Consider the following 13,555-nt stretch of genomic DNA (forward strand, 5'->3'; position numbering starts at 1 on the left):
CTAGTTCCATCCACATCATTGCAAATTCTAGTGTGTTTTAGAAGACATTCATGCATTAAGTGAGGAATAAGACAAGTTGTCCACAGACATCCTTTCCCCATCCTGCCATTAATAAACTTACTGTCTCTAGAGTCCAAGTCCACAGTTGGTGAAAAAAGCTCCAGCATTTGTTTTTAAAGCATAAAGGTATCTTCTGGACTTGTGGTTTAAAACCTTTTTAAAGCAACAATCCTTTCTTCTAAAGAAATCTTCTACTTGGGGGTGCCTGGGTGGCTCTGTGGGTTAAGCCGCTGCCTTTGGCTCAGGTCATGATCTCGGGATCCTGGGATCGAGTCCCGCGTCGGGCTCTCTGCTCAGCAGGGAGCCTGCTTCCTCCTCTCTCTCTCTGCCTCTCTGCCTACTTGTGATTTCTCTTTGTCAAATAAATAAATAAAATCTTAAAAAAAAAAAAAAAAGAAATCTTCTACTTGAAGTCTTATTTTATTTTATTTTAGATTTATTTGTTTAGGGGTGCCTGGGTGGCTCAGTTGTTAAGCCACTGCCTTCAGCTCAGGTCATGAGCCTGGGGTCCTAGAATCGAGTTCCACATCAGGCTCCTTGTTCAGTGGGGAGCCTACTTCTCCCTCTGCCCCTGCTCATGTGTACAGTCTCTCTCTGTCTCTTCCTCTCTCTCTGTCAAATAAATAAATAAAATCTTTTAAAAAAATTATTTATTTGGAGAAAGAAAGCATGAGTGGGAGGGGCAGAGGGAGAAAGAGAGAGAGCATCTAAAGCAGACCCTGTGCTGATCATGGACCCCAACGCAGGGCTTGGTCTCACAACCCTGATATCACAACCCACGCCTGAAACCAAGAGTCAACCGCTTAACCAGCTGTGCCACCCCGATGCCCCAGAGTCTGATTTTAAAATCTAGAATTGGAGGTTCAGGGTGAGGTTGATGAGAGGCTGTCCATTGTATCATTCATTTACTAATCCCTCGTATCTGTATATACTTTATATGCTTACTAAACACTCTTTTTTCCTTTAAGTTTTTAATTTATTTAAAATGTAATCTCTATGTGTAAACCTGGTGATTCACAGACCTGTACCCCTGGGGATAAAAATATATGTTTATAAAAAATAAAAAATTTTAAAAAAAATGTAATCTCTATACCCAACATGGGGCTTGAACTCGTAACGCTGAGATCAAGAGTTGCATGGGCTCTGAGCCAGCAAGGCACCCCCGTTTACTAAGCGCTCCCAAAATTATATTTTATCATCATAACCAGTGCTTGATATAATTTTATAAATTAGGAAATGGGCACAGAGAGGTTAACTAATTTTCCTCTCTGTACGGTAATCCTTAGTGGAGTCAGAACTATAACCCAGGTCTCTAACTGATAAATCAGTGTATGTTCTCCCCCAAACACATGGTACTGCTTTATCAGCTAATCACTTTATAGCTTTGCTTTTTTCTTTTACAGGGTTAATAATTTGATTGTAAAGAATTTCAGCATTCCTGGGGACTTCTGCAAAGGATCTTTTTCAGTCTTGCTCAAGAGAAAGTTCTGGATCGGTCAGGTAGTTCTTACAGAAGTCCTTTGTGTGGGTTATAAATATAGATGTTTTCATGAAGAGGAGTGAAAAGCCAGAAGGATATAGACAAATGAGGCCTAAGACCTTTCCTGCCAGTAACTACACTGGCAGTAGCCGGCAAATGTTGCAAGAAATTCGGGAATCTCTTAGGAATTTATCCAAACCATCGGATGCTGCTAAGGCTGAGCATAGCATGAATAAAACATCAACTGAAGATCCTCGACAAGTCAGGAATCCACCCAAATTTGGGACACATCATAAAGCTCTGCTGGAAATTCGAAACTCTCTACAACCATTTGCAAATGAAACAAGTCGGAGTTCTTCAGAAGTTAATCCACAAATGCTGCAAGACTTGCAAGCTGCTGGATTTGATGAGGTAGGAATTTTGAAAGACAAAAGAAAGGATTTTCCTTACCTTACACTATGTAAAACTGTTTTGGTGATCTCCTACAGAAATGTTTCCTTTGAGAGAATTTAACTGTGTATACAAATTTGTATATTCTAATCAGCAAAGAATGTCTACAATTCCATTAACTAGTGAAACAAAATAATTAGTTATTTCTTTAGTTTTTCTCTGTGGTTTCTGGGATTTAAAAGGTCAAGTCATAAAGTCAGATGGAAATGCAGTTGAGGAAAGCTGCAGGGGAGGACAGAGTAGGTCTCTGAGTGCAGTAGGAGCTCTGGAGAGCCTAGTGGCTGTGTGGAAATGACAGTTTATGAAGTTTAAGTTCATACTACAGAGAAAGAAGTAGAATCAGGATTTCATTAAATAGCTATGTTCACATCATTCTCAGGCCCAACTCTCAAATTCACAAAAACTAAAAACTTACATGTTGCTCAATCTGCTAGAATTTTGAAGTTTTATTTTGATGAAATTTCATTTCATGTTAATTATGCCAAATCTTTAATATTTACTCTTAGAATTCACGTTAAAAGTTTTTCATAGCACATATATATGTTTACAGTCATATATGTTTAGATCTATAATCTGATGTTTGGACTATAAAATTTTTTTTCCATGATAACATACTTTCTCTGAATATTTTAGGTAGCAGAAATCATTTTGGTTACCAATTGCCATGGAAAATGTAACTAAATGTGAATGAGCACATGTTAATTAAGTTCTCCTTTGAAATTATAGTAGCTTTTTTTGTGCTTATAAAAATACCTATTTCAGGGGTACCTGGGTGGCTCAGTTGGTTGAGCCACTGCCTTCGGCTCAGGTCATGATCTCAGAGTCCCAGGATGGAGTGTCTCCTTGGTCTCCCAGCTCTGTGGGGAGTCTCCTTCTCCTTCTGACCTTCTCCCCTCTTATGCGCTCTCTTTCTCTCTCTCTCATATAAATAAATAAAATCTTTTTTAAAAAAATGTATTTCCTGTTAAAAAGTAAAGAAAACAATGAAAATTATCTTTAGCTCTACTACATAAAGACTTACCTTTAAAATTCTTTCATTATCGTTAATATTTTGGTGACCACATTTTCAGAGATTTCTGCAGTTAAAATTGATAACTTAAATATGCATTATAGTAAAGGATTTGAAAAGGAAGATTTCAACCAAACTGTAGAGAAAAAAGTTGAGTCTTTCTGGTGTACCCTGTTCATCCATTTGATTACTATTATTTCCGATCATTTTTATGCTAAGTGTTCTAAACATAATTGGATTTGTTTCTGAAAATAGATGGAGAGAAAGGAGGAGGAGAGGGCCTTTGTTGTTTTCCTGGTTAGTAGTTGAAGGATTAAGGAAATGGCTTCACATGGAGTTTCTGCTGAGTACTTTCTTCCTCATCTCTCAGCCAGAAGGCGAAGAATAAAGAAAGGAATGAATCATGGCCCCTGAGTGGCTCACTCTGTTAGCATCTGCCTTCAGCACATATATGTGAAATCATATAGTATTAGTCTTTCTCTGACTAACTTTATTTAGGTCAGTGGCCTATTTATCTTTGGAAATAATAACAGTAACTGCTTCGCATTACAAAGATATGTTAGCATTATTAAACAATCACACATTTCACATTTGTCACCTTATAACAAGGTTAAGCAAGGTTGCTTTACTAAAAGCATTTGGACATTTATCAATTCTCATTTGCCCAAAGAATGAAGTAAAGGTATTATTTATCCCTACAGTGACATAAAGAATATGACAATTTACTTCTGCTGCCTCCTTGAATGGCTCATTCTGGTAGCTTTTCATTATATTGCAGGATTTTTTAAAAATCCTAACTTGGTAGTTTAAAATTTTTATCCAGGAATGCCTGGGTGGCGCATTTCGGTTAAGTGTCCAATTCTTGGCTTCAACTCAGGTCTTGATTTCAGGGAAGTGAGATCGAGACCTCCTCAAGTTCTGCACTCTGTTGAATCTGCTTGGGTTTCTCTCTCCCTCTCCCCAAGTTCTCCTGCCATGCTTGCTTGCTTGCTTGCTCTCACATAAATAGGTCTTTTTAAAAAAAATTTTAAAGAATAAAAGTTTTATCCAGTTTTCACTTAATTATTTTATCATTTCATAAACCCTATCTATTCCTTTAGCTATTCAGGTTCAAGGCAGTTGTAGTTTTTTGAGAACGTTTTGAGTGCTGTGTAAAATTAAAACCTCAAGTATTTCAAGATTAGTTTCTTTGTAGGAATAAATATTAAATAGAATTGATGTGTTCTTGGGGCACATAAATCTACAGTCACTGGAGTATATTTTTGCTGCTAAGCATGGGGAAAAAACCATAGTAATGTGGACACAATGTTTTCTTATCATACTTGTATTTTAAAGTTACTGATTTAAGAGTCTGGGGGTTTTTTGGTTTTTTTGTTTTTTTGTTTGTTTGTTTGTTTGGTAGACAGAGATCACAAGCAGGCAGAGACGGGGGAGCGGGGGGAGGGAGACAGGCTCCCCACTGAGTAGAGAGCCCGATACAGGGCTCAATCCCAGGACCCTGGAATCATGACCTGAGCCAAAGGCAGATGGTTTAACCCACTGAGCCACCCAGGTGCCCCAAGGGTTCTCTTTTTTACACTGGGATCAACACCACCAATTACAGAATTTTTTTTTTTTTAAGATTTTATTTATTTATTTGACAGAGAGAAATCACAAGTAGATGGAGAGGCAGGCAGAGAGAGCGAGAGAGAGAGAGAGAGAGAGAGGGAAGCAGGCTCCCCGCTGAGCAGAGAGCCCGATGTGGGACTCGATCCCAGGACCCTGAGATCATGACCTGAGCCGAAGGCAGCAGCTTAACCCACTGAGCCACCCAGGCGCCCCAATTACAGAATTTTAATAGATATATTAAAAGATGCAAAAAACATTCTAACATACAGCAATAATTATTCAGAAATAAAAATCAGCATATTAATCACCAAATACAATTCTAGTGCATTTAACAAAAATATGATTCCCACTATATTGAAAAAGGATGGTGGGTGCCAGTTTTCTTACCAAGTGAGATGACACTGCTGTGTGATAGTAGCATAAATACAGTTCTTTTGGCTTAATCAGTTTTAAATGTAAGTACTCCCTGTTGAATTTTAATTTGGAGTGATAAGAATTATTTTAAATTTGCACATAAAGTGAGACTTACTAATTCTTTTGTATCTCACTGCAAACTTGCAGAAATCTGGTTGGCATAAAATGTAATCACACTGTCCTTTTGTCTCTGTTAAGGATTGAGTGTGTTTGCTGTTAGCAAAAATCCAAAGAATGATGCTTTAAAGAAAGTAGTGACTTAGTTTTTTTGCTAGCATTGGTCCACTCTCTTAAAGATGTTAGAACCTAAGACTCTTATGAATTTCTTGAATGTTTCTTCTTTGTGGCATCATGCTGTAGCACAGATGTCAGATCTATCATCTGGGAAACAGGTTACATGAAGTACCCATACCTAAAGCAGAGATAGCAGCATTTTCCCAGAAACCCTTGCTTTTGTTTCCTTGTCAGAATTGTCATGTGGCCACTGTAGCTATAAGGAAGAATTCTGTAAACAAAATGGTAACTTTTTCTAGGAAAGGGAGAATGGATCTTGAATAGGCAACATGTCTCTGCCACAACCTTTACTTTTTTTTTTTTTTTAAGATTTTATTTATTTATTTGAGAGAGCGAGAGAGAGAGCACAAGCAGAGGGGAGGGACAAAGGGAGAAGTAGAGGAAGAAAGATTCCTCGCTGAAGGAACCTGCCAACACAGGGCTGGATCCCAGGACCCTGGGATCTTGACCTGAGCCAGAGGCAAGAGCTCAACCAACTGAGCCACCCAGGTGCCCCTGCCACAACCTTTTTTTTTGGGTTGGTCTCACCCTAGTCATTTCAATAGGAAGATCATCTGTCAGTAGCCTGTTCATCCACTGGTCGTACTATTCCATTTCCATTTTAAAATATTGTTTCCTTTCAATACCAGCTCCTCTAGGCAAGTAAATAGGTGCTTCTCTTTTGAAAAAAGCCTATCCATATGTGTTCTGTATGTTTTTATGATTTATGTTTACATTAAAAGGGCAAGGAGTAGAGCAGGAGGACAACCCACTTCTAATCTCCAGACACTGCTTATGTGTTTTACATGTTTTCTTATTGAGGCCTCATATCAATTCTGTGAATCTACTGCAGATGAAGAAATTGAGCTTTAAAATATTAAATAATCTAAAATGAAACAAAATGGGACCAGGGAGGGAGACAAACCATAAGAGACTCTTAATCTCAAGAAACAAACTGAGGGTTGCTAGACAGGAGCAGGTAGGAGGGGTGGGGTGGTTGGATAATGGACATTGGGAGGGTATGTACTATGGTGAGTGGTGTGAATTTTGTAAGACTGATGATTCACAGACCTGTACCCCTGAAGCAAATGATACATTATATGTTAATAAAAATAAATAAATAAAATACTAAATACTCTGCTAGAGTTTACACATTTCGTAAGGGGGGGGGGCATATAAATAAATCTGCAGTTACTGGAGTGTATTTTTGCTTCTAAGCATAAAAAAACAAAAGCATAGTAATAGAACTCAAAGTCACTTCTGTTTGATGCCAGACTCTGCTTTTCCATCATGCCACATCACATCCTCAAGTCTTCATCACATAATCATTATATAGTGTTATTCTTATACCATTTGACTTAGATTTATGTCCTTGAAAATAAGTTTCTCTGAAAATGTAAGCTCTGAGAGGCTAGAAATCAGAATTACATAGCTCTTTTACAAGTAAACACAGTGACAAAGGTGTTTTTAAAATGTTTTAATGATACAAAAGAGTGGCTTCCAGTATTTTTGACTGATACCTTTTTAACAATCTGATAGTCTCTGCCCTTGCCTCAGGTCATGATCTCTAGAGTCCTGGTATCGATCCCGCATCTGGCTTTTTGCTCAGCAGGGATCCTGCTTACCCCCCACTCTCTCTACCTGCCTCCTACTTGTGATTTCTCTCTCTGTCAAATAAATAAAATCTTTAAAAAAAAAAAAGTGATATGTTACATAAAGGTGAAAGTATTAAAGAATGTTTTGAAGAATTTGAGGATTTGCTTTCTTTTTCGGCTTGAGATTATATGGATGTTTATAGTAGTTTTACAAACAGGAACTTAATGTTGTGGTTTGGGGCCCTTATGAAGTTCTCTAGTGAAGCTAATAGTGCTCTTTCTATCCTAATTAATTATAAGATTTAAACTTTATTTCTTTTTTTTAAACTTCTTAACAGGATATGGTTATACAAGCTCTTCAGAAAACTAATAACAGAAGTATAGAGGCAGCAATTGAATTCATTAGTAAAATGAGTTACCAAGATCCTCGCCGGGAACAGATGGCCGCAGCAGCTGCCAGACCTATCAATGCCAGTTTGAAACCAGGTGATTAATCAAACATTTTTTTTCTCATTTGTTATTGTTTTAAAATATTTATGTATGTCAATTCTTTAGTCTTAGAAATGCTAAAAGCATCACAGTAAGTTATAGTCTCATCAGGGTAATAGCATGATAGTGTTATACTAAATGAATTTGAGGATGAGGCCCTTAAAGTTTCATAAGTAATTCTGATAAGCAGCGACTGAGGTTGAAAACTTCTTGATTGGTTATACTGAAGCTGAAATATTTCTTTTTTACCACAGATATCATATTCAAACTATTTTTTTTTTGTTTTTATAATCTTGTTTTATTTTAAGAGTGAAAGATGTTCATCACAGAATATTTAGAAAGTAAGTAAGAAAAATGAAGATACCACTATTAATACCTATAAGATTTTGGTGTGTTTTTTTCCTCAGTCTTTTTTCCAGTGGAAAACCTGAGTGGGTTTACATGTGTATATTTTGATTCCTACTATTTAAGCAAAAAATGGAGTCATACTAAAACCTACTTGATTCACTTAATATATTGTGCATACCTTTCCTTATTATTAAAGGGTCTACAAAATAATTTTAGTAACTACATTTAGTTAGATTTATCACATACTTTATGTGACCAGTCTCTCATTTTTTGGTACTTGCCTTGTTCCCTTTTTTGCTGTTGTAGACAGCACTATAGTAAATCCTTTTGTACCTAAATCTTTATACATTCCTGATGATTTTGTAAAGGAAATTTTCATTTTCAAAGTCTTTAAGAAATTTAAGGTTTTTCTTAGATATTGCTTTCTAAAAAGGTATTTCCAACTTATATTCTCCTACTAATCAGTTGAATAAATGAATGCCTTCAAATTGTAAATCCTAGGTATTATGATTTTTGTATATTTAATGGCTGTGGAAATACTCTCTCATTTTATACATATTTCTTTGATCATTGGTAGTAAATATTTGGGTTATCAATTATTTTTACTTATTATTTATTGGTTATTTTTAAGTTGGCTTTTTATTCTTTGTTAATCTTGTGTTCATCCTTTTTTATTGATTAAAGAGGCCTTATGTATTCATTCTTCTTTTCATTCAGCAAAAATTTATTGTCCACTACTGTTTTAGGCCCTTTGCTCAGCATTGGGTATAAAATTTTTGCCATTTTGTAGAGCTGACATTCTCATAAGGGAGATCAAACCCTCTCACAAATGAATACCTGTAGGATTACAGCTACATACATGTGAATAAAGTGGAGTGAGTTATAGAGTACTAGGACTCCCTATCATATAGGGTTTTTTGACCTAATCAAGGAGATCAGACCTTCCTATGAAACTGATAGTAGAGCTGATAGCTGAAGAAAGACTAAAGTTAATGGGAAGGGTTTAGTGAGGAAGGGTGTCCCTATGCATGGCCTGTTTGGCAAGTTCTGTTTCTATACTAGAAGAACTGAAAGTGGCTGGGACACTGAAAACAAGAGTATGCAACAGGACTGGAGAAATACATAGGGCCTGACTGTGTAGGACTGTCTGTTGATCTTATCCTAAGAGCAGCAGGAAGTTATAGAAACTTCAAGCAGGGTAATGATATGATTAGATTTGTGTTTCAAAAAGATGGCTGCAGTGGATAAGAATGGTTTGGGGGGTGGTGGCGCCTGGGTGGCTCAGTGGGTTGGGCCGCTGCCTTCAGCTGGGATCAAGTCCCTCTTCTCGGGCTCTCTGCTCAGCAGGGAGCCTGCTTCCTCCTCTCTGCCTGCCTCTCTGCCTACTTGTGATCTCTGTCTGTCAAATAAATAAATAAAATCTTAAAAAAAAAAAAAAAAAACGGATTGGGCGTTGGGTATCGGGATAGACTGGATAAGAGATACAGTAGTTCCCAGGAAATGAAGGTTATTTAGACTGGAGGAGGGCAGTGGAGTAAAGTGAGTGAATTAAGAGAGATGAGAGGGGTATAGTCAAGGATGTGGTGATAACATACAAGGGGTGATAATGGAGAGGAATGACTCTTAGGCTTCTGGTGCAGAAATATAGATGCAGTGTGGTGATCCCCCATATTATAAAAATGAATGCTAAGAGGGAATGGGATTTGGTGGGAAAAGATCATAAGTCTCGTTTTTGACATCAGATTGAGTTAGGTTCATTGAGTTATCCAAATGAAAATGTCAGGTAGGGAGCTGGATATATATACAATTACCCTTGTGTATGAAATAGGTCATTGAAAGAGATAATATAGACCAGAATGACAAGATGGCCTAGAACCAAGCCTATTACTTAGTAGCTGGCAGGAGAGGATAAGCCTGCAAAGATAGAAGAATTAGCTGAAGAAGAAGGAAATAAAAGAACAGTGTCTTGAAAGCCAAGGTGTGTATGTTATAAAATTACTAATCTGTAATGAGTTGGAACTTTAAAAAAATAAAAGATCTTCAGCATATAAGAAGCATATTCTTGCTAATGTTGTCAGTGTACCCTCATAGAAAAACTTCTCAAAGTGTTGTTTATACATGAATTCTTTACCTCACATCCATTTATTCCTCAGCCCACTCTAATTTGAATTATGCTCCCATGACTGAACAGAAACAAGTTACCACGTGTGTTATGGGCTGAATTGTGTCCCACCAAATTCAGGAAGTCCTAATTCCTAAAACCTCAGAATTTGGCTGTATTTGTAGACAGGGTCTTTAAGAAGGCAGTTAAGGTTTAAATCAGGTCATTTAGGGAGTCCCACATCAGGACTAAATATTTGGTTTAGTCTTATAAAATGATGAATTACTCCAAAATTTAATTTAAATTTAGATTTAAAATTAAAATTTAAATTTAAAATGACATATATAAGTACAGATATTTTGTTACTTATTTAACAGACCTAAAATTTTACTGTTAGATTTATGTAAGTTTCTAAGTTTTTGTTGTCCAGTTCCATACTTACAGTGGACTAGTAACAACATTTTAAGGTAGTGCTCCATATGAAAATGGAGGGAGAGGCTGGTTTGTTTGTTTTAATAGTAAAGACTTAAGCATGCTTAAAAGATAATAGCAGAGCTCCAGGTAAAAGAAAGAAATTAAATACTCAAGAGAAAAGGATCAAGTAAGGTTCCTGAGAAACCATGATAAGAAAGGATCCAAAGGGTAGGATGAGAGATTATTAGACTTATAGAGGAAAAGGAATCAACTATTTTGCTCTAACAGGAACAAACAAGATAAGGGAGTTCTTTCTGATGCTTTCAGTTTTCTCCAAAGTGGAAAATCACGTCACCCGCTAAGAGTGGTGTGTGAGGAATGGGACAGGCAATTTGAGGAGATCCAGGACTAGAGAGAGTTGTAGTAGAGACGAAAAGAACCAGTATGATTTCCTGGCAGTGCTAAAGCCATTTGATGATGCTGATCATTGAATTTATGGTGGAATCAATCTGCACTCTGCATCACCTTTTCCAGCAGGCATGAAGAAAAAAGCTAGAATCATCTGTGACTAGAGTTCTACTAAACAAGTACAAAATAAATTAGGTAAGGTGGGGGACAGAATACTGCTGAAAGGGTGATTTAAATCCTTGATCAGGGCATATACCTGCTGTGCTGTTTGTGGCTTTTCATTCCTTCCAGGCTCCTCTTGATGACTTTGCTGCTGTCAGACTTCCTCCAGTATCCCACTTCCCCTTATTTACTGTTCTCCAGCCATACTGCATTTCTTTTTGTTCTTGGAAAATAGCAAGTTTCCATCTCGGGACCTTTGGCTGGTCTTAGATCATACGTCATCTCCTTGGTGGAGCCTTTTCTGACACTGAATCTCGTGCCTTCTATCTTCCTGTTACTTTCTACCATTTTGATACCATTTGTGGTTCCTTCATAGGAATTTATCATACCCAGCTGTTACCTTGTTTCCTTTTTTTTTTTTAAGATTTTATTTATTTATTTGACAGAGATCACAAGTAGGCAAGTAGGCAGAGAGAGACGGTGGGTGGGGGGGGGGAGCAGGCTCCCTGCTGAGCAGAGAGCCCCATGCAGGGCTGGATCCCAGGACCCTGAGATCATGACCTGAGCTTAAGGCAGAGTCTTAACCCACTGAGCCACCCAGGCACCCCACCTTGTTTCTTTATTTACTTGTTTATTGGCAGTCTTCTCCCCCAAGAATGGAGGTCCCATCGGGCCATGGATATTTGTTCATCTGTACTTGGATTGCCTAGATACTCAATAAAAAATTAAGGAATGAATAGAAATGAGGGGAGGAGAAAAGGAATACAGAAGGGAAGAAGAAGTAGTGGACCATGGATTTAAATTAGCTGAAGTGTTGCATAAAGAAAGTGGAGGACTTGGGGCACCTGGGTGGCTCAGTGGGTTAAAGTCTCTGCCTTCAGCTCAGGTCATGATCCCAAGGTTCTGGGATCAAGCCCTACATCAGGCTCTCTGCTTGGCAGGGAGCCTGCTTCGCTCCCCCTTCCACCCCCACCTGCCTCTCTGCCTATTTGTGATCTCTGTCTGTCAAATAAACAAGTAAAATCTTTATTTAAAAAAAAAAAGAAAGAAAGAAAGAAAGAAAGTGGAGGACTAATGAAGTAGGGATATGAAGGTCTTGGCGAAGTTGAAAAATACTTGTAGTGGTAGTTAAACGTGAAAGGGAGAGGGAGAGTTGTGGTCTAAGTGCAGAAGCCTTAAAGAAATTATTTTGAAAAAACATATGTGGGTAATATCAAAATTAGAAATGTGATTTTAGGAATGATTGGAGGTTGAAGGAAGGAGGTCAAGAAACTGAGAGATGAGGGTAATGGGTGGTTTGTCCATGTGGACGTTGAAGTTACAGAAGTTAGCAAGGCTTAGGGTAGACTGAATGTCAAAACTATGGGTGAATGAGGATGAGCAAATAAGAGTTCATTAAGTGAGAGGAATGAATGTGGCCTCTTGGATAGAATGAACTTCCAAAAAGCTGGCTTTTTAAAAAGAGTATGGAGGAATAATAAGAGATAGAATCCCACATTTATCCCAGTTTATTTTTTAATTAATTATTTTGGAGAGGGGGCAATAGTGGGAGGGTTTAGGAAGAGGGAGAACATGGAGAGCTCTATCAGAGGTACAGAACCGAGAAGGCAGTAAGCTCTAGGCTGACGGAGACTTTAACTGGTAAAAGCTGAATGAGTAAATACATGTATTTAGCCTCAGCTGACCATCTGAAGAAGGTGAAAGAGAGCTTGGTGGCCAGAGGACTTGCCTAGGTTGCCTGGAGTGATGGCTTTTCCTTAGTCATAGGCCCAGCATGCAGCCCGGCCTGGTTGAAACAGAGTGTTAAACTGTACATTCTGAACATTTACCAGTTTTTCCTCATATGTGTTTTGTTTTGAATGTTGCTAAGTGTTTTATGTTTTATGTATTTAGATCTATAAATCTTTATTATATATTCACTATTTGGAATGTATTATTTATATGTATTGCATGTTATACAAATGTGTTTTATGTGTTTTTGAATGTGTTAAAGATCTTTTTCCAAGTAGTCAGACTATTTTAAATACTTCAGTTTGGGGAAGGAGTTACCATTTATTTTCTTGCCTGTTTCATTTATTTGGAAATTCCAGTAAAGAGAAACTATAAATTCTAGACTTTCTTTCAGCTAATTATCTCCTGGTATCCTTGAAATATATTTAAAAGTAGTTTTATCTATTAAAATTACAAATGGACACACCCTTTGGCTCATTAATGCCACTTCTGATAATTTATCTACTTATATATGAAATGATATCTCGGGGCTCCTGGATGGCTTAGTCAGTTAAGCATCTGCCTTCAGCTCAGGTCATGATCTCAGGGTCCTGGGATTGAGCCCCATATTTGGCTCCCCCCTCAGTAGGGAGTCTGCTTCTCCCTCTCCCTCTGATCCTTCCCCTGCTCATGCTTGCTCTCTCTCAAATAAAATCTCTGTTCAAAAAAATATTTTTAAAAATGGTATATGTACAGAATTTGTCACTGCCTTTCTTTCTTTCTTTCTTTCTTTCTTTTTTTTTTTGTACAGCGAAAGACTACAAACATCCTTACTATTCTTCAGTAGGGAAACTGATTAAATTTGGGTACATCCAGGCTTCAGAGTAGCTCTGAGTGGCTCAGTCAGTTAAGGTTCCACGTTGAGCTCCATGCTGGGTGTGAAACCTACCTAAAAAAAAAAAAATTAAATTTGGTTACCTCGGGGTGCCTGGGTGGCTCAGTTGGTTGAGGCCTCTGCCTTCGGCTCAGGTCAT

The 13,555-nt window shown here is 37.7% G+C and overlaps 1 protein-coding gene across 1 annotated transcript in view; it reads left to right on the plus strand.

Annotated features, from left to right (window-relative positions):
- Nucleotides 1-13,555, plus strand: part of LATS1 (large tumor suppressor kinase 1) — a 51,719-nt gene that overhangs the window by 20,285 nt on the left and 17,879 nt on the right. The window contains exons 2-3 of the mRNA XM_059177266.1: nt 1,464-1,951; nt 7,228-7,375. Coding sequence (XP_059033249.1) covers nt 1,610-1,951; nt 7,228-7,375 — 490 coding nt within the window. The 5' untranslated portion in view covers nt 1,464-1,609. The remainder of the gene's footprint in view (nt 1-1,463; nt 1,952-7,227; nt 7,376-13,555) is intronic.

This window comes from Mustela lutreola, chromosome 6 (assembly GCF_030435805.1).
Source record: "Mustela lutreola isolate mMusLut2 chromosome 6, mMusLut2.pri, whole genome shotgun sequence".
Classification (NCBI taxonomy): domain Eukaryota; kingdom Metazoa; phylum Chordata; class Mammalia; order Carnivora; family Mustelidae; genus Mustela; species Mustela lutreola.